This window comes from Solanum verrucosum, unplaced genomic scaffold (assembly GCF_900185275.1).
Source record: "Solanum verrucosum unplaced genomic scaffold, falcon-dt-bn FXZP01000286.1, whole genome shotgun sequence".
Taxonomy (NCBI): domain Eukaryota; kingdom Viridiplantae; phylum Streptophyta; class Magnoliopsida; order Solanales; family Solanaceae; genus Solanum; species Solanum verrucosum.
The window spans coordinates 296848-318901 of record NW_026020376.1 but is presented as its reverse complement, the minus strand read 5'-3'; the positions used below and the strand labels follow the sequence as shown (position 1 = coordinate 318901).

The 22054-nt window shown below is 33.0% G+C and overlaps 1 protein-coding gene across 3 annotated transcripts in view; it reads right to left on the bottom strand.

Moving 5' to 3' along the window:
• LOC125838451 (transcription factor Pur-alpha 1) overlaps nt 1-16144 on the bottom strand; it is a 631298-nt gene extending 615154 nt beyond the window's left edge. Inside the window, exons 1-5 of one of the 3 annotated variants that reach the window (XM_049517502.1) lie at nt 15674-16144; nt 15503-15550; nt 6737-6877; nt 6408-6647; nt 6165-6320 (exon numbers count right to left, since the gene is read on the bottom strand). In XM_049517502.1, coding sequence (XP_049373459.1) covers nt 6168-6320; nt 6408-6647; nt 6737-6877; nt 15503-15550; nt 15674-15943 — 852 coding nt within the window. In that variant the 5' untranslated portion in view covers nt 15944-16144 and the 3' untranslated portion in view covers nt 6165-6167. Of the gene's footprint in view, nt 1-5813; nt 6321-6407; nt 6648-6736; nt 6878-15502; nt 15551-15673 lie in introns of those variants that run through there. The other 2 variants (XM_049517501.1, XM_049517503.1) reach the window with 2 other exon arrangements.
• Nucleotides 16145-22054: the final 5910 nt, after the last annotated feature.

Below are 22054 nucleotides of genomic sequence, written 5' to 3'. Positions count from 1 at the left end.
GGAGAGTTCCCATGAAAATCCTAAAATGGACTCCGGATTTTTAACCTCAAGAAGAAACCTCAACTGTTCCAATGTGGATTCTTATTCATCAACTTCCCTGGCCTTTATTTAAATAGCAAATCATCTCAAAACTTGTGAGGAGCATTGGTATGGCTATTGCTCCAGATCAGGCTACCTACTCTCTAAATCTAGAGGGAATGTTGCCAAGTTAAAGTTGAAATTGATCTTCTAAAGCCAATAACCGAATAGGGTTAGGTTTTAAAGAGATTGGATGGTACAGATGACGGATAATGCATAGACGTAGAATATGAGAAGGTCCAAAGTTATTGTATCTACTACAAAATCCAAGGTCATCTCATGAACCATTGTAGAAACAAAGCCAGAGATGATAGAATCAAGGCTCAAAAGAAAGAATAAACTAACAAAACCAAAGACCAAAGAGTTGATAAGAAGATGATGGATGACTATCAAATTGTTCGAGAAGGAAGCCAATCAAAACTAAACAACCTCAGAAAATCACATAGCAACATGCAAACCAACATATCTAGAATGATCACGACCAAGATGGAAAAGACATGGATGAAAAAAAAATCAGCAACAAGGTTGCTATGAAAATGATCATGACCAGGTTACAAAAAAGAGTAATGGAATCATTATAAAAGAACATGTTGACAATCAAAAAGCCAATACCTTAATGGAGGTTCTTGGTAAAGGCAAGGAAAAATATGGAGGAAAACACAGTGAAAGACTTCCAGAAAAACACAGATAAAGTCAACAATAAGAGGACTTACAAAAGAAACAAAACGAGAACTACCTTGGATATTGATAACAATATGCATACTACTAATCGAGGAAAAGGTCATACTGATAATGGCAGATATATCACCGACAACTTTATAAGAAAAAGGGATAACAAAAATGAGGGGTCCACTCAAGTTCATAAAGATGATCAAAGTACTACACAATCCTTTCCTATGATGAACAATAAGGACGAAATCAATACCAAACAAGACGAGGAAGAAGTCAACATCAAAAAATACGATGGCACTCAAATCACAAAAGATGTTCATTCCATTGACCCAAGGGATACCCACAACAAATATCTCATACTAATCAGTGGTACAAGCTTCGAGGAAGACCAAAGTGATGGACAAATATACACAGAAGACCCTGATCATATGGTTGATTCATCATCCGAAGATGATGGGGATGTTGAATCCTCTAAGGATAGTGACTATGAGGATGATATGAGGTCTAAAAGATTAGAGTAATATGAGAGCCTAGACACTGAGAATACTTATGAGGATGATGTTCAAAACAATTTAGAATCGGATATGGCTCATGCTTCTACTGAACATGTTGCTCAACTTATTGAAACGTTTAGTCCTCAAGATCTGGTAGACATTAATGTCCACTCTTATTTTGAAAATATGATTGATAAAACACATGTATCTCCAAGAGGAAAAGGAAGAGGCAGAAACCACACATGAGATAGATACAACACAAAAGGAAGAGGTGGAAGATCCACAAATCAAGTAGTTGTGGGAACACTATAGGATCAAATTAACTCCAATTGACTTATGATGTTTAAGTCTTTTTATGGAATATTAGAAGCATCACCTCTAGTGGTGCCTTTGATAGACTTTAACGGATTATCAGACTACAAAAGCTTCCTTTCATAACCATTAGTGAACCATTTCATAGCTCAGATCCCTTGGATAACTTTGAAAGAATGTTAGGCTACACTAGTGCTTATGCAAATTGTAACGGCCAAATCACATGTTTTATCTTTAAATAACAAAGCATAATTTTTACTAAGCAATTGGTCAACACTGTTAAAACTTTGGTTAATTTCAAGAATAAACTATACATCAAATATAAACTTCATACCTGAGGGAGTTTGAACAACAATTGCTCCTTTGCCCTTTGCATCTACAAGTCTGACTCTGGAGAAATAAATTTTGCGACATAGGGCTTTTGGACCTTTAGCGATCTCTACTTCATGACTTATGATCTGCTGAAGAGTGAGGTATTCTCTCAAAGGTTCTGGAACGCTTTCTTCCTCAATATACTTCCATATTCCAAGACCCTTTAAGTATGTTTTCATCTTCACTTCCCTAAGTTGGTAGTTCTGGTCATTAAAGATAGGTAGTGAAAGAGAAGAGCTGGTAGAAGTCATGTGAAAAGTAATTGAACAGAAAGAGACGTGAACAAGTTAAACTTAGTGGGTGTTCTTGCTTTGTTTTTCTCTAAAAAAATAGTCCCTCAAAGATCGATTTTGCTCTACCAACAATTGAAGGAGAGAAAGGGAAGACAAATATGACAATAGAGATAATTTGGAGAAAAGGAGCAGATCTTTTTTCATTCAACAAAATATTACTACATATATAGATACATAAAGTGGTGTCAAATTCCATAAATCCTGAAAGTTGACTCCCTATATTGTGCTTAAATCAAGCTCCACCACATATTACAACTATCTTCTATATTCTAGAACTTTGCAGTAAATATAATTCAGAAGTTACAACAAAAAATTTCAAACAAAAATACTAAAATGACAGCACTTAGCATCACATACAAAAACAACACCCTTTATCAAGCTTTAACTTGAAGATCACCCTACTGAATTACAAATAGGTAAAAGGGTCTGGTGGACCCTCGTACTTGTATGAGTTTGTATTCTAAACCCTTTTACTTAATCATTTGTCAACTGAATCCTTGAACTCCTCGAAACACTATATTTTAAACACATTTTTTGACTTGGCATCCTATGTGGCAGACACAACCAAGGGGCGTGTGATACACACACCTGAGGAGCGTGAGATCTGGTTAAAAGGGTCTAATAGCCACATTAGGATTTTATAAAGCTATCTTCTTCTTCATTTGCATTTAGCACCATTATTAGACAAATTTGAGCTTTTTCTTGCCTCTTTTTCGATCTTCTTTCTCCAAATTTCTTCTCCATTTTTTTTCATCGTTATACTCCTCTTTTATTTTTATGCATTTCCAGTTAATTCTTTGCTTCATTTTTGTGGTTGCTCCTATTGTAGTTTTCTACATCATCATGAAAGTTGCTTTTGTTAGAATCCTATAATCTAATAGAAATCATGAAGCATGTAATTGAAAGCATAACAAGAAAAATCCCCAAAAAAATTCAACAAAATCAGTATAAATCGTCTAAACACCTAAAAATTAAACAAGACATAAATATAAGATGAAATCTAGACTAAACAACATACAAATACGAAAAAAAGTTACAAAATTTACAAAGATAAATTGAAAATAGAACAAAACCAACAAAAATACTCAAATAATTTTGTGGGAATGAAGAAACAAATGAGAAAGAATAAATGTAGGTATATAGAGCCACACACATATACTGGTCTAGGCCGACGTTGACACACTATCCACTCAAGCGGTGAACCTCTCTTCTTTGACTTGGATGAAAATAGAGACGGATTGCCTTGATTGAGCCATGACTTTTGCTGCTGGTGTTTTTTCTTCAATGAAAAGAGTAGAAGAGGTTGAGAAAAAAAAAAGTGCAAGGAAGATGAGAGAGAAATGAAATGAGATTGTGGAGGGAAGTGGTGGGTTTGGTGGCAAAAGGCAAATAAAAATCAGAAATATATTAATTAAATATAATTAAGATGTCAAGATGACATGAAGTGGTATATATTACACGTCATTTATAATTATTTTTAAAACTACGTGTCATGCGTTTGTGGTACACGCACAACTAAAGGGTAAACAAAGTTTTTAAAATGTTGAGTTCAGATGGGTTTAGGGGTCGAGATGACAAAGTGGTAAGTAGAAGAGTTCACAATACAAACTCATACAAGTACAAGAGTCCACCAGACCCTTTTGCCTTACAAATATGAAAATGGTAAGTTTAAACCAATAACTCTAAAAGTTAACACGAGTTTTTCATAAAAGAAAATCCAACCAGAGGAAAGTTCATTCTGTTTTGCCAAAAAGGAATGAGACCTTGTTAACTTTCTTGTCATTTAACATGGCTAAAGAGGGCTAAAAGTACATTATAACATAATAGCCAAAAACACAGTTTTGAGTTGGGTAGTGTCGGCAAAGTGAACTCATATTTTTGGTAACTCTCCAACTCATATTTTAATGGATTGTATGAGTATTTTTTAGATGGGTAAAATATGGGTTTAAATCCATATTTAACCCATCGAAATATGAATATTCATGGGTAAACTATGGGTAAAATATGAGTTAGCCATATGAGTTAAGCTTTCAACTTTTATTCATTCAAAAGTCATGATTCACCGGACATAATGAATTTCCCTTCCTTTTTTATGTTCTTAAGTAAAACTAATTATTCCTCTCTATAATTGAAAATGTAAAGTCTTTGGTCCTCCAATAAATATATTTATCAAACGTAATTTCTTTTGTTAATTATAATTATATTTTTTTATTTGTTCAATTTTATATTGAATTAACAATTATAGTGTAAAGTAAGCAAATTATGCAGTACTAGTACGTGATTTACTCCTAAAATGCAAATATTCATTTACTTGAAATTTAAAAATATATTTCCCTTTGTTATTACATAAATTTATTTTACATTAAAAAGTCACAGCATTTTTTTTTTTACTTTTATGATAAATAAAACTAAATAAAGTATTTTGGCCAAACACATATACAACCCCTCTAACTTGCCCTCATTTTCACTTTGGCACTCCAACTTAGCCTTGTTCCATTTTAATCCTTACACTCCATTTTTTATGTACCATTTTAACACGAAATACTATTTTTATGATTTTTTTTATTTTTATATATAATCTTTAATTGAAACTTCTTATTTAAATCGACATGTGTCAGTGAATTTTAGTTTTAAAAAAATAAAAATTAACAAAAAATAATTCTTTTTAAAAAATAATAATTTCTTTTTAAGAGTTTTCTGTATTTTTATGTGAAAAATAACCGACGAAATTGTATTAGTTTTTTTTCTTAAAAATCACCGACAATCTAACAAATTAAAGTCAGTCGAGTTTTAACATTTTTTGTAGTGTTATTAGCAATGAACAAGAGACTTTTTTACTTGTATTGAAGATGAGTTTTTTTATTCGTATTGATTTATATTAAAAATAAAAAGTGAGTATTTACATTAAATTTAGATAGCCTAGATGATAAGAAATAATAAATAAGTAGTGTTATTTAATTTAATTGAATGTTTAAGAAAGAAAATCAAAGAACTTCCGTCAATTTACTTTCATGCAAAAATACAGAGAAATCTCAAAAAATAATATTATTGTTTGAAAATTTTTATGTTCGTTCACAAATGTTTAATTTTTTTACGAAAATAAACAGACACACATCTATTTTTTTAAAATAAAAAATTGCAATTGAAGAACATAAATAAAAAAAAATATCATAAAAATTAGTATTAGTGTTTAAATGGTACAGAAAAAATGGAGTTTAAGGGTTAAAATGGAATAAGGCGAAGTTGGAGTGCCAAAATGAAAAATGAAGGCAAGTTTGAGGGGTTGTGTATGTGTTTGGCCAAGTATTTTTAACACTTTCATCCAAAATAAGACTAAAATATTTTCTCCATATTAAATTCTAAAGTAGAGTACTATTTACTCATGAAAATGTGAATAAATATGGGTCAACATGTTTTTACCCAACCCATTTGTTATCCAATGCACTTTTACCCATATAAAACACGGGCAGGTTAACATATTACCCATTTTATGTTGACCCATTTTCAAACATCCAAATTTGACCCGACCCGACCCGCCCATTTGTCCCCACTAAAGTTGGGAAAGGAATTTTTGTAATTTCAGAGTGCGATCTTCAAACAATTCCTGATATTGAATAACCAAACTTGGCAGCAATCTAGGATTATGTTTAGCCCAAGCCATAGCGGAGAGTTTCTCACACATAGAAGAAGCTTAAATCACACCTAAAATAGCAAAGATGAAATTGAATACGAGTGAGCCATTTTATGCTATAATGGCTTATTCTCTTATTTCCCCTCCTATTGATGATTGACATTTGACTTCATATTTCCAGCTTATAACAGGGATACCATTTTATTCAACTTGAAACACGCAATGACCAGGCAAAAAATTAACACAGGAATCACACTAGTCCGCCCATTATCTGCAGTACATGGTTCCACGGCTTAGACAACCAGTCATCACCAATCATCTCTGTGGGGAGTCAATTGTCCGCACATTTGCACCTGTAATTCCTTCGAGGCGATCTTTGCTTATCTCTACAAAGTGACCCACCATTTCATAAAACTGTTTCAGGCCAGAAAGGGGAAGAATTATTGAAGAGCGATCAGAACCTGCTACCTACAAGTTACAGCGAAAATATGATATGATAAACAGATGACCAAATTAGAATGCTTAAATTATATGAAGGTCATCACGATGCCAAACCTCAGATATTCGTAAGAAATGGCCCCGATTATTATTCCCAAGATCAAAGAAGAACCTCTTCTGGTCAACCCTGATTACTTTGGAGAGCCCCAGGTTACTAACTTCGTCAGCTGCTGGCAAATCAATGGTCCGTTCTACACTCAAATCAGCTGTGGGGGCAGATTGAGAAGAGTGACTGGATATAAAACCAGCTCCTACATCATCTGAAAGTCCAAGACGCTCTGAGGTTTCCGAAGTCTGCTGTTTTCATGCATTTTCAAGCAAGAGAACAATGCAGCTATTATTTTGAGACTCCTTAAAGGACACAAAAAGGCAGACTGTAAAATTACCTGATTGGGCAAAATAAATAGCCTTGAGGCTTCGTTAATCTCTGCCAAAATATTCGTAAATGCTGCCCATCCCTCATCCCGGGCACTTCCTGCTGGAATAATAATGGTACTACGGTTCCTGCTAACAGATGCTTCAGAGACCTACATGCATTACTCTGTTAACAGATAGGAGTGTAAAATCTAGGGCTGCAAAAGAGTCCCTATTAGAGACTCATAAAACCTTGTTTTGTAGTCAAACTGCAGCTAATCTTCTTCTAGTCTAGATATAGATAAACTAAGATGACAGTTGATAGTGTCATGGCTAGTCAAAGAATCGATTGATCTTACATTTCTTATTGTCTTGATTCGTTTGTCTTATGATTTCTTAACTGTGTACATTTTTAGCATTTAAAAAAAAATTGTATTCGTAGGTATCTCTCAGTAGCTTTTAAGAAACCATACACTACTCCTAACTGGGGTTTAGTTTCAAGGTGGATCTAAAAGATGTGCCAGAAATTGGAGTTAGTTCCAGAAAGTTTTCATCATTTTCATTTTGAGAAAGTTAACTGGTATTATAAACAGAGAAATACACCAATAGTGTACTTCTGTAGTAATTACATCAAAAGTGTAGAGAGACAAGACAACCAATTAAAAAAATAAGAGATCTATCACCTTTCTCCCTCAGAAACTATCAAAAAATAGGGTGATGTCCCCCAGATCCTTAGGTACAGTATGGATACACCAAAAGTAAAAGGTCCCTAAACAGATCATTTTTAGGCTTTGAAGGGAATGCACTTGTTCTCAAAAAATCTCTGATTTTTTTCACCTCTCCTTGTGTTCCGACTGATTTCCATCTCTATTCCAACGTGTTAGAAATTCTGCGGTATTCCTTGGCATGATCCATCTAATACCCCTCAGGCTAATAAACCACTGCAATAGTTTCTCAGTCACTTGACAATGCAAGAAAAATAGTTTACAATTTGTCTCAAATTTACAGAAAAAGCATCTGGAGCATAATTGTCTTCTGCTTTTCGTCAAGTTGTCCTTAGTCAAAACTGTTTGTCTTGCAAATAGACAAGTGAAGAGGTCACCTTATGTGGTGTCTTCCCTTTCCAGATCATCATCCAAGGCCATAATTCCTTGGTTTGAGTTGAGGTATCCAATAACTTGTAGGCTGATTTCACCTTGAACTTGCCATCTTTGTCCATCTTCCTCACAGATAAGGCTCCTGGCTTGTTCCAGGGTATTGTGGAATTGAGTCATTCTCTCCACTTACCAGTCATGATTGAGGAGCCTTTTGAAGGTCAAATTCCAGCCTTGTGCATTCTGACTTCTAAAATTGAAGCCAGTTTATGTTGATAAGGTTGTAGATGTCTAGGAACTGTTGCTCAGAGGTGTTTGTCTCACCCATACTAAGATCTTTCTACCATTTCCCACATTGATAACCTATATTGCTCGGACTCTACAAAAATATACCCAGGTGAGTGTCGGATCTTTCAAAAGTAGTGCATTTTTGGAGGATCTAACATGGGTGCGACAACATTTTTGGAGAGTTCGAGCAACTTAGTTGATAACAGAGTTACCCCATATTTTTGGCCACTAATTTCTAATAATCCCCCCCCCCCCCCCCCACACATAAGGAATTTTAACTTCCTTAGTGGTCCATGGTCCTTTCCTTTCATATCTTGCAATGATGATTTCCTTCCATAAGCCCTGATAATCTGTTGTAAGTCTCCATAGTTTAGTGGTTTCAAATTCTTAATTCTCAAAAACCCCCTCTTTTTGTTGGTTAAACATCCCACTTGACCAAATGATACTTCTTCTTACCTTGCCATAGGAAGTTCCTTCCAATAGCATCAAACATTTTAATAATCTTCCTAGGGATGGGAAAAAGGGAAATCATACAGGTTGGCATGGACTCAAGAACACCTAAGGATAAGTATTGACTTCACCAATTAACCAACTTCTTCTCACATTTTTCCACCACAAAGTTCCAGATATTCATGGACTTGCTCGTAGCTACCAAAGGCAATCTTCAACATATTTGTTATGGTCCCCTAATATAGATCTAGTTATGGGGCGCTGCAATTTGAAATCAAATAGTTTCTTCCTATGACCTTTGGTGTTGGTTCGTTAAGAAAGAACCTGCAATCTCTAGAGTTTGAAGTACTCAAAAACTTCATAATTTTTTGTTTATAAAGCTTTCCATTGAATTCAAATAACTTAAATATAACAAGGAAATAATTTCCTACTACAACTGAAATGAGAAATACCTCCTTACTACTAATAATTGCTACAAAGGAAACAACTGCTACAGGAAAACAACTGTTACAAAGAAACTATTACAGAGAAAACAGGAAAACATAATTAATAACTGTTGATTTCATCAACTTTCTGATTAAATTTTTCACGCATAAAACTGTTGGTAGCCTAAAAGGGGTTTTCGTGGCCACGAAATCGTGGAAAATCTAACTTTGTATAATTTGGAATCATAGAATTCCAACTTGTTTCTGATCCTAAAACTTCAACAACTACTTGACCTTTTCAACCTCGATTGTGACTATCATTTTCAATTGCTTTAACATCTGCCTTTGAATTTGATAAATCCTTCGTTATTGCATCCAAGCGAGCATTTATGGCTTCATGCCTTGCTCAGTTGGTTGAACATTCTTCTTGGAACAAAGTCAACTATCGTGCTAGTTGTTGCTGGATTAGATCTCCCATAACTCCCGTCTCAGACACTAAGTTGTTATGGTCCCATGATATGGATCTAGTTATGAGGCAATGCAATAAGAAATCAAATGTTTTCTTCCTACGACCTATGGTGCTAGTTCTTTAAGAGAGACCTTGCAATCTCTTGAGTTTGAAGTACTCAAAAACTTAAAATATTTTTCCTATCTTTCCATTAATTCAAATAACTTAAATACAACATTGGTGATTAACCACCCACCTAATAACAAGGGAATAACTTCCTAACACTACTGAAATGAGAAATAACATAATTTATAGCTATTGATTTAATCAACATTCTGATTGAATTTTCTATGCATAAAACTGTTGGTAGACTAAAAGGGTGCTAACAATATCACTTAAACCTCCCATAGCAAGAATGAAGAGAAAAGGAGATAGGGATCTGCTCGTCCCAGAGGAAAAGAAGTCGGATGGTGAACCATTGATCGAAACAGATAACTTCACTGTGGACATACAAAACCTCATCCAGTTTATCTAGGTGTTGCCAAACCCCATCTTCCTTAATGTTTTCCACATATATTCCCAATTTAAGTGATCATATGTTTTCTCTATCTCAAGCTTGCATAGAATTCCTGGGACTTTGGACCTGTATCTCGCATCCACACATTTCATTGACCACCAGAATAGCTTCCATAATTCATCTGCCCTTTACGAAAGCTATTTGTTGATCATCCACTAGGTTTTGCGTAACTTGCTTGAGTCTCTCTGTTAAGATCTTCGATATGATTTTGAAGAAGATCTTTTTCCTCTCTTTTTTGGATTGATAAAGTTCCATTGAAAATTTAGGAGTCTAACAATTAATTTCTTTCCTAATGTTTAAATGGTATATTCAAGTCTTAGAAGTTCTTTACATTTCCTTAATTTCAGAAATTACTCACTATTCATAAAGCCAAATGTAAGACTTCTAATTATTTCACTATGTTGTTTCAATAATGAAAGTCAAACCCATGACAAAATTCCGTAGGAAAATAGAAGGAAAAGAATCTAGCAAGAGGATATATTTGAATCACCAGAGTGCATAGAGCTAGGTTATGGCTGTAGATAGAATCATTCATACAAACAGATAAAGGTTCATGCATTGCCAAAGGAAGAAATAGTTGGTAACTAAATATACTAGAGAATTTGGGAAATGGGTCAAGTCACTCAGATGGTGGAAGGGGAATAAAACAGGACAGAGCTCCTGGTCGGAAGGGCTCAGAGAAGGATTACAAGATTTTTGTGTGATCGAATAAACATAGAAGGAAGTGGCAGAAATGGGCATGAGGCAGGGTTCCCCATTCAGCTTCAGATGAGTTAGGGGAGAATACAAAGGTTAAGGTCACGGTAATGGTTACCCCAAGGTCACAGAAGTCAAAACAAGCCACAATGAAGTTGCACGTTAAAAAAAATGCAGCTACGGGATAAACAAGTCATTCAGAAGTTTTCTTTAAATAACCAGTTTTCGAAAGAAAAAAAAAAGTGGTTCAGATCAGAAAAATCTTTGACTAGTGATTATCCTAATAAATTCAGAGATTGTAGACGCCAAGGCATAATATTACCATCAACCATCTAAGCGAGCAGATAACACAACAAAACACCACTAAACTAAGGATGTAACCAACTTCAAGGAATCTAGCCTGCTTGTTTGCATTTTGCAGGGAATATTATAGGCAGTCAAATGTCTTCTATATTAATTACATTCAAGTGCACACAAGAGGCTATCTTTGTGCCTCAATTGTACTACCTTGACAAAGTCACAGAGACCAAAGACACACTTTATAGATACGAACAAACCAGTTTTACAAGTTCCTCAACCCTGGCATCAAAAGCAATAAATGATTCTCAAGAGGCTTTCCCCTCCTAACCTGTATAGTTATGCCTGAAGTGAGCTCCACTATACAGATCACCCACCCAATGGAATTTCACATTCACCTCAAGCCAAAGCTCATGTCATAATTGTTAAAATAAAAACGTATATAGTGTCTCACATGGAAAAGGATTGCGTACTATGTCAAATATAATTATGATAAGGGCTAAGGGTAATAATGTAGATACAAATCTCAATCAGTGTTATCAAAGGGCCAGTTAAGCCCTGAAGCAAGGCTCAAAACGTGTTGAATGTTTCACCTCGCTTAATGTGCGCTTTAATTTCGTCATCAAGGTTCTAAGGCATACTTTTCTTTCCCAATGAACCTCTTCTAAAGAGACAACACTAAATTGATATTTCACTTTATCGTAATTATTTTTCAATTTCTTTATTCATATAATTGTCATTCATGCTTTTAAATTATTAATCTTGGACTAAACCTATATATTGTACTTTTTCTCCCCTCGTGCCTTTTTTCATTAAAGCCAACCTTCTATTTGCGCTTGCACTTAAAGCCCCCAAACAGCTTGGAGCTTTTTTGCGCATTTTGCTTTTGATAGCACTAATCTCAATAGTATTTCTTCCCAGGTCCACTTCTCACATGTTAACAGAACCATAGTGCGAAACATTTGAGACAAAAAAGGAGATCGGCGTGTCTCTTTCCTCTGACTCCTCTGATCGGATTTGTGTTGTTCCACTTTCCATTAGTGTTGGCAAGAACCAAACCCACTACAGGGTCCCCCGCCTTTCGCCAACCAAACCCCAGCAAATCATTGGATATAGAGACGTTGAATGGGCGAGATGACCTTCTGATAAATGCTCAACGTTTGGATATTGTGTTTTAGTAAGAGGTAATTTGGTGTCGTGGAAGAGTATGATACAGAAAGTATTTATCAATTTAGCGTAGAAGAAGAATATCGAGCAATGGTTGTAGCAACTTGGAAGCTAGTTTTGAAAATAGTCGCTAACAAAATTGAAATTTGGAGAAATCAATGAGATGGAACTTGTGTGTGATAATCAAGCAATCCTTTGTATGAGTCAAATCTAGTATTATGAGAGGACTTGGCACATTCAGATTGACTATTACTTTAACAGAGAATAAAATACTCGCAGGAGAGATTGTTACGAAATTTGTGGGGCCAAAGATCAGTTTGCAAATATTTTCAACAAGTTTCTCGGTCGTCCTCAAATTAGTTACATCAGTAACAAGCTTGGTAAATACGTCTTAGTTCTCTGCAACAAGCTCCGTAAAATACCACTTATATGCACCAACTTGAGGGGAGTGTTAGCATTGAGAAGAAGATTAATAGATTAAGGAGGTCCTTTTTATGGAAAGGAAATAAGTAGAAAAGAGGTTAATCTGGTCAAGTGGGATTCACTGACACTAATAAATAAAGGGGGAATGGGCATTAAAAATCTAAGCATACAAAATGAATGCTTACTTCAAAAGTGGCTTTGGAGGTTTTGCACATATGATATGGCTTTGTGAAGAAGGTTTATTGAAAATAATATGGTTTGCAAAGCCAATGGGCCATTGCGGAGGTCATGGGCACCTTTGGATGCAGTGTCTGGAAGACCAGCAGGAGGTTGTGGTATCAGTTTTACAAACAACATTTCCTTCCAAGTGGGTAATGGAGTGAAAGTTGATTTCTGGAGTGAGCATTGGTTGGAGAAGATAACTTGAGAAGTCTCTTTTCCCAACTTTACATTCTGAGCTCTCAAAGGAATCTCTCAATCTCGCAGGTGTGGAGTCCCTAGGGTTGGAATTTGATCTTTAGAAGAGCACTGAATGATTGGGAAGTGACAGAGACTGCCAGGCTTCTCCAGGTATTGAACAGTTTCTCAGGTATTGCCACTAATGCAAACAAGCCTATATGGTGACTACACAACAAAGGGACCTTTTAGTCAAGTCAACACAGAAGTAAGTCATGCTACTAGTGGAAGAACAATAGTCAAATCAACACAAAAGTATGGCCCTGAAAGCTAATTTAGAAGGTTAAAAAATCCCATTAAAAGTATCATGTTTTACTTTGTTAGTGGTAAGAAAAGCATGACTAACATATGAAGTGTTACAAGGAAGAAATTTCCAGATTTAGTCAAGGTATTATATGTACAACCAAGAAGCAAAGGTAAATATCAGTCTATTTCTTCATTGCAGAGAAACTACAAATCTGTGGAGCATGTTCCTTTGTATCTTAGGAGAATGTTGGATAATGCCTAAGTCTACTATGGAATTACTCAACAGGTGGAAAGGTATTGGCAGAAGAGGAGCCAGTGAACATTACTGGAGATCCATCCAAGCTTGTGTCTTGTGGACATTGTGGAAGGATAGAAATTCAAGATGTTATGAAGGCAAAGGGACCAACAACCAGAAGATTAGAAATCAATAACTTAGTTTACTTTATTTTTGGTGTAAACAGGATACAGTAGGGATACAGTAGACATAATTGACTTCATAGGTAACTTGTAAAGTTTTTTTGTTGAGTAGTCTCACTGAGGATAGTGCACACACTGTGTGTGGGTTGTAAACTGATCCTCATCATCCTTTGTTGATGAGTTTTTGTGAATACAAAGTTACCTTAACTCAAAAAAAAAGAATATTAATCAATAGTGTCTCACATGGAAAAGAATGATTCTGCACTGTGCAAAATATAACTATTATAGGGCCCAGGCCAGAGTAAGAATGTAGATACGAATCTCAATAACACTTTTTCCCTTTTCTTTTACTTCTGAGAATAACAAAATACTCGAAGCTTCCAACTGTACATAAAGTGTAACCTTGTTTTAAATGTTTTCCCAACTGATAAGAGTGCTAGTAGTTGAGAAAGAGAAAAAGATATACAACATCCATCACAAGAGGAGTATCCTGATCAAAGGTATTGCATAACGGAAAAAAGGATCTTCAGCAAAAAGTTACAGTATTCAGGTTTGGATGACACGGATAGCAGCTAAATTCCTTTCTTAATTTTAGATACTGGGGGTTTAATGAAATCTAGTTGGAAAAGTAGAAGAGCAGACTCATTAAAAAGAAGATGGAACTAGGCAAAGGAAAAGTACTTCTCTAGACAACAATCGTGATTACTTTCCTGGCAACCAGAAAAAGCTTTCCTAAACTCTTTGACTTGGTTTCTCATCTCCCTCATACTCCACTTGTATAGGTGCAGAGGTGCCACACAGATGGACACAAAAACATGAAAATGATTTTCCAAAACAATGTCGCACACACAACAACGACAGATAGGAGTCAATTATAACTAATTTGTTTCAAAAAATCAATTCATTTCAGGAATTGAAAAGAGTCAGTTGATGTGAAGAACTACAAATTTTAAGATTCCTTCGACATCTTACAGTTTTTAATGTTTTCTTTACAATTATAGAACCTTCTTAGTGTTCCTCCATTATTATATGTGGCCCATTACTAATCAAAAAGAGATAAGCATGGCAAAAAGAGCTTCAATCTTGTTTCTGTGTTAGCCAGCTTGTCCATTATGTATGTTAGTTGAATTGCATAAAAAACTATGTTTCACTCATATGCAGGTAGAGAGAGAAAGAGAGAAGTCCATATTACCTAATACACTGATCATTCTGGTCATGGAACATGAACAACAATTCAATTTACTACCCAACCCTGAGAAAGGCATAGGCTTCTTCATATCAGATCATGGGCATATTGTACAAGAGATTAACTGGAATCCAAATAATAGCAATTTCCTTCAAGGTTGGTGTAAAGGAAATACAAATAATAGAGACTCCATCAAGATTGGTGTAAAAGGAATAGAGTAACAAATGCTGAATACGACAGTTGCAATCCAGATAGCTTATACGGAAACCAATTATCAGAGTTACCAAGCCCAAGCCATGGTTATTTGATATTTGACAGGTGCTTTGGATTTCTTTACACAGAAATCTTCGGATGAACTCAAATTAGTATATTGATCACCCATAAAACAATACACAAAGTCCCTTGCTCTAATGGTTTTTTTTTCCACATCACACACTCCCATATGCAAGCTACCCATTTAACATGTGTGCCAATAATCGAAATTCTCAATAATGATCACGATCAAGACTAGACTAAACAACAGCCATATGAATGGAAATGTGCGAGGAAACTAAGGGTGCAAATATATCTTCGATTAGCATCAAAACAGAGCAAAAGCAAAGCGTCAAGGTCAGGAAAGTAGATTAACCTTAAGAAAGCGTCCTCGCCTATTCTCCCCAACATCAAAGTAAAACACCTGCAGTGTGAAAAAAAAAAAAACAGAAAACAACATTTAACAGAAGTTAATGATAAAAAGTTTAAAAAAAACAGTGGAGAAGATAAAAAGGAGCTGAAGCGACATATGTATTTAATAATCTGCCTTGGTATCAAGTTGGAGTTCTTTGCTAAAGACGTTCTGGTCATCTGAATTGACATAGTAATTGAAGAGATCGAGGAACCATGAGATGCCGTTGAATGGTACAATTATAGTAGACCTTGTTGCCGACGTTTTCTCCGAGATTTTCAGGTATCGTCCACGTGGATTCTCCTTCAGGTCGAAATAGAAAAGCTTGTGTTCTACCTGTAACGTCTTGCACAGCAACTCTACGTCGTTTCCACCACCACCGCCACCACTCGAATTTCCTTCCATCAATACTCACTCACTCTTCAACTTAAAAATTGAACAACAACAATCAATAATCAGTGAAAAATGAATGGTATAGCTGACATTATGGAAAAAAATTGGGGATTCGATTGCAAATGTGTGAATTAGGGTTCCATGAAGAAGAGATATTTCAGTGGAAATAATCGTTGACCAGTTCCGCTTGCTAATCGAAAATGGCCTGCGTCACTCGTCTTGCCTTTTTATTTTATAAAAAGTAAAAAGTACATCTTATCATCTTCGGTTTCTTTAAGGGCCGTTTGGCCATGCGATATGATATCATGATATGGAATTATGATATGGTATCATGATATGGTATCATGATATGGAATTATGAGATGAAATTGAAGGTTTGTTTGGATATGCGATATAAAATTTTTGTGTTGTATATTTTCTCATAAACATAAAAATTTCACAAGTTGTAAAACTATTAAAATAGCCCCAATTGTTTATTCAATTTTATCAAATAAACAAAAAATTATAAAATCGCATAATAAATTATTATAAAGTTATTTATTCTCCACTTAAGTAATTGTTTCATTTAACTTTAATTTAATAAAAAAAATTGAACATAAATTGTACTTGATATGCTCATATCTCTCAACTACTCTTACAAATAACCTATAAAGTAGAAAAAAAACATGCTTTAGTGAGTAAATATTAACTTAGAAGTTAAATACACTAAGATAAAAATTAACAAACATCACTGACTTCTAACTATTTACAAGAAAAATCAATAGTTAAATATTATAGAATAACGAAATTTTAAAAAGTTACCACAAGTTTGAGTCAAAAACACTTCTAATAAAATTTAATCAAAAAAATTATAACTAGTCCACTTGACTAAATATTAATAACTAATTGATCAAATTTTTCCCAAGTCTTCAATCTATTGGACTTGATATTCTTCAGTCATGTGAACGAACATTTTGCGAATACTAAGATTAAGAAAGTGCGGCACCGCCAATGAAAATTGTCTTTTATCAATATTATGCTTAGTCATAAGATTAAGACGTTTTTTTTTTATTATGAAAAATCAAAAAAGTATTACTCCCTTCGTTCTTATTTATATTCACCAAATGAATTTCTACTTTATCATTTATATTCACCAAATTTAAAGTAATAATAAATTTTATATTTGTGAGAATAATAAATTTTAAAAAGTAATGATGTGATTATAAATTTTATTTACATATGAAACAAATGGTTAGTAGATATAAATGTGGGGTTATTTTAACAAAATATAAACTCATGGATCAATTATTGTATTAAAATATCTCAAATCATGATATGTAATCACCATATAATTTCATATCATGGTTTTTGAAGAATATGATATCACCTCTCATGATATGGAATCATGAGATGGAATCAGCGTAAAATCCCATGTCCAAATGCTAATTCCATCTCACAACACCATATCGTGATATGGTATCGCATGGCCAAACACCTACTAAATGATAAAAAGTTAAAAACCGTTGGATGGGCAGCTGAACTAATAACCGAAAATATATCCGGTAAACGTTTTGTTTTTACTCAAAGGAGTCCTAGGATGTGCACTATTTGAATTAAATCGAAAAATCAAATTGAATTGAATTAAATTTTAATTGGGATTGATTTTTTGGTTTTATTTTGAATTTATAATTTACTTTGTTTGATTTTTTGTTTGGTTTCGAATTTAGAAAAATAAAAATCGAAAAAGCCGAATTATATATATAAACCACTTTTGTCACTTTTTGGTTATTATCTATATTTTATGTTTGGACATCTATAATTGATAAACTTTTAAGTATTGTATTTTACATTTTACTTGTGATTGTTAGAAAGTATATTTAAGAGATTTAATATTATTAGAAAGTATATATATATATATATATATATATATATATATACTAGTTTTACGGCACGTGCGCCGTTGCACATGTCTATTGTATCATATAGTATACGATATTGTGAAATAGAATTATTATTACTAAATTAAAGGTTTTTAGTAAATAAATTTAATTGAAAGAACATAAGACAAATGCTTTTATATGATTAATACAAATTGTCATAGAGTTACTTGTTTTTTTAAATCAAAATGACTAGATATCATTGAAACATTTTAAAATACATTCAAAGTTTGAATATTGAGAAAAAGTGTCATTTCATTAGTAGTATTATTTTTCACTTCACTCAATTCTATAAACAAATTTAACCAACAAATAAAAAATCAATATACAAAAAGTCACTAATAGCCTTTCTTCTTGAGGTAATGACCATAAATGATGAAGTACAATTTTTCTCTTAAATATTCATACTTAAAATTTAGTATGTGCAGGACACTGATAACGGTTACCATAAATATTTCAAAAGTTTCTCTTTATACATAGTATATTTTTTTTAAAATATTATTACTCAATGAACATTTGAGTAAGGCTATCATAGAGAGGTAATTTTACAAAAAAAAAAATGTACGTTTATAGTGAATGACATCATTGTTATAAGTAGAATGTTGTAGAGACAAAAAATATTACATCAAAGTTAGTTGTAAAGATAATTATGTCATTGGTGAAATGTTGTAATAACGAATGATGGTCTAATAAAGGTTTGTCTGTGTCAAATATTTAGCTTGACCAATTCTTTGTTTTAGATATATATACTTCAGTAGCATAATTTAATGTTAATATATGAACAACATCACCTATGGTGAAAAAATATTTCATTTCATTAAGTTTCTACCTTATCGTTGCGTAATTGTAGTGTTCTCTTTTCTTTTTTTTTGCCACATACATATGTTATCTAATGAAAGTATCTTGGATCTTATAGAAGTTTTATCGTGAAATAAAACATTAAATTTTTTCAATAAAAAATAATAGATGAATAAAATTTAAAGTATTATTTATAGAATCTTTAATTTGATTTAAGATCAATATATCTATTTTTATATAGTTAGCAAGTAGTGTATCTTGTGACATAGCATTTCATAGATTAAATGAACACAAAAAAGAGGAAATTCATATTTAAAAATTTCATACTCAATATAAATATAAAAAAGAAAAAAATATATGGAACAATTCATAGCCAATAAAGAAGGAAGAAGAAAATATATCTTCATGCTATATTCACTCTAGTTTTTCATATGATTGAAATCTCTTGTCACCAATACTTTACTTTCTTCATTTGTTTGCACTAACATATCTATTAAAAAATAATTATTATCATATTATAAGTTAAAGTGAAAATCTATTTTTGAAATAGTGGACTTACAATTAAAACTAATAACTCAATGGACTGCGTTAATACCAGTTGTTTTAGCTAAATTAGGAAGAAACTCCTTCGTTTGAGGGTTGAAAAATAAAAAATCAAAAACTAATGAAGAAATACCTACCCAATTATGTGCCTTTTGTCATATTTGTTATTATTATTGTCTCTCCCACAACATGATATATTAATTTATTAGAAAAATAATCTACAATGTGTGTATTTGTCACTGTTCACTCATTATGTAAACACTAAATATTAAATTCTCTCTCGAATTAAAACACAAAAGAAATTAATTAAAGAAAGAAAACAAGAAAAAAGAAACAAAAATCCCCGCACACTATACACATAAGTTTTCTGTGTGAAGCAAATTTCATAGTTAATTGCACATTTCTTCGTTATCTTAATTTCTTCTTTAATAGAAAGTCAATACCTAAATTTCAATGCTAAGAACCTCGACGAAAGATATCAATGGATTGAGGATGAATCATTTATGAAAATTTTAATTGATCTCAAATTGTCACATAAAAGAGATCTCGAAATTTTTTTATAAAGAGTGAATGATTGTGATTTATGACTGAAGAAACACGATGGTTGAAATTGTTTTGACTATTCAAAGGAAACAAGTCTCTTTTTAATAAATAAAATATGTAGGTTAATTAAAAGGGTATTAATTTTCTAAAATGATATAAAATAATATTGAAGTATGTATGTGATGAAAATCGTAAGAGGAAAATATGAGTGTGAATTGATGAATAATTTGTTACAATTTGCTCACCAAGTCTTTCTTATGTGGTACCTGAAATTTCGTTAAATTTCAAACTTAATCAATTGTTGCAAGTAACACTTGAGATTTTTTCAAGAAGAAGAAGAATAGAATGCATACAAAAATCATAGTTTAAAAGGGAGAGGAAACTCCTCTATTTATAGTTAACAAATAGCAGTATGAAAAGGTGTTAATTGTGTCTTATTAGAAAAGTCACAATCCTTCGAAAAAAGTCACTGCTCATCAAAAAAATTCATGTGCATCGTAAAAGTCACAATCTTTGGAAAAGTCACATCTCATCAAAAAATGCACAATCCTTTGGAAAAGACACAACCCTTTGAAATCACAACCATTTGAAAAAGTCACAACTCATCTAAAATGTAAAAACCCGTCAAAAAAGTCACAACCGTTCAGAAAAGTCACGACTCATTGAAAAAGTCACAACCCTTTAATGTTAGAAGATAGCTTCTTTTAATTAAAATACAATTGATTAAATAAATAAAATAAATAGAGTATTTTTAAATAGATGTATTATAGCAATTCAACATTCAAGTTTGAGAGTTCATGCCTTTAAGATAGTGTGTATATATACTAAATAGGCATGACCCGTGCTGAGCACAGGCCCAACATATTAATTTACAAACCGGCTAATTTTGGAAAAAGTAACCAATGAAAATACAAAATAAAGGCATAAGCTTATACGGTAATATTATTGAGGCTATCAGATGTCACGTGTAAAACAATTGACATATGGGGGCAGATATAATAATATCATAATCACAGTTGATGGAATATCAGTCAGATATCCTTCTTTACAAACATATATTTAGGTAACAAGGTAAAAACATAAAGGGGAAATACATAGTTACCCATTCAACTATAACACTTTTTTTGAAAAGACACTTAAACTTTACAAGGATCCTAATATCTCACTGAACAATTTGATAGTAATATAAATACCCAATTTTTCAGTCAAACCCACTTATAAGAAAGAAAGTGAAAGCACGCACCAATTGTTGCTTGCCATGTGTAAATTCTATATAATTTTCTACTTTTTGTTTTTATTTACAGTTTTTTTGTTTTTGTTTTTTTATAAATTTTAATTCTTTATTTTCTTTTCCTTTTTCAATTCACCATCACTGACATGCTATACACCATTTTCACTGTGTTTATTATCAATCAATCAAAGATTAAACCCTAAAATTGAAAAATCAAATCAGCTAGCAAATTATTTTTTTTCTTAAATTAAAATCTCTATCAAAATATTATTTTGTGAACTTTGCCTTTGATTTTTGCAATCAACACGGTTATATCTGGAAAAACGAAAATTCTCTCTCCGAGCTTGGATGGGACAATTTTTGCTTGGTGAAGACGATTTCCAGCCCCGTAATTGATTAGGAGTCACTGGAAATAACGCTGATGATTCTTTTTTTAACGTCGCCATCATCTTCCCGCGCTTCTCACCTCGCCGGTCAAAAAGGAGGAGAAGATTTTCACCGGCGAAGAAGGAAGAAAAGAAATCTAAGGATGAAACGGCAAAATCAGTCGGCGTTGCTATCGCAGAGGAAATCAACTAGTTGCCATTGAAAGAGAATGAAAAAAAAAGAGAGAAATAAAATCCTTGAAGTCATTGCCATCTCTTTCAATGGTGAAACTCTTAGGAAGGAGAAAGAAAAAATAAAATTTAACTCTAAAATAAATTTTATTTATATATTTAATAAAAAATATTGAAAATAAAAAGTTCAATTATTTTTTTTAGTTTTCATGCTCTTCAGGCAAGTTATATACACTCTCTGTCTTAAATGTCGAAAAAGGGTTTAAAATTTTCACTTAAAACTAGTTTAGGGGTGTATTAGGACCCCCGCAAAATTTAAGTGTCTTTTTCAAAAAAGGGTCATAGTTTAGGGGGGTTTCTATGTATTTTCTCAAACATAAAAGATAACGTTATAAAGATACATTAACACACATATACATAGTTGCACGCAAAATAATGTCCAATACGTACATCGACTTGGTTGTTCACACTGAAAATGCCTTGACAGACAATATAGGCATTCCAAGTCTACAAGAAAAAAATAACACCATAAATG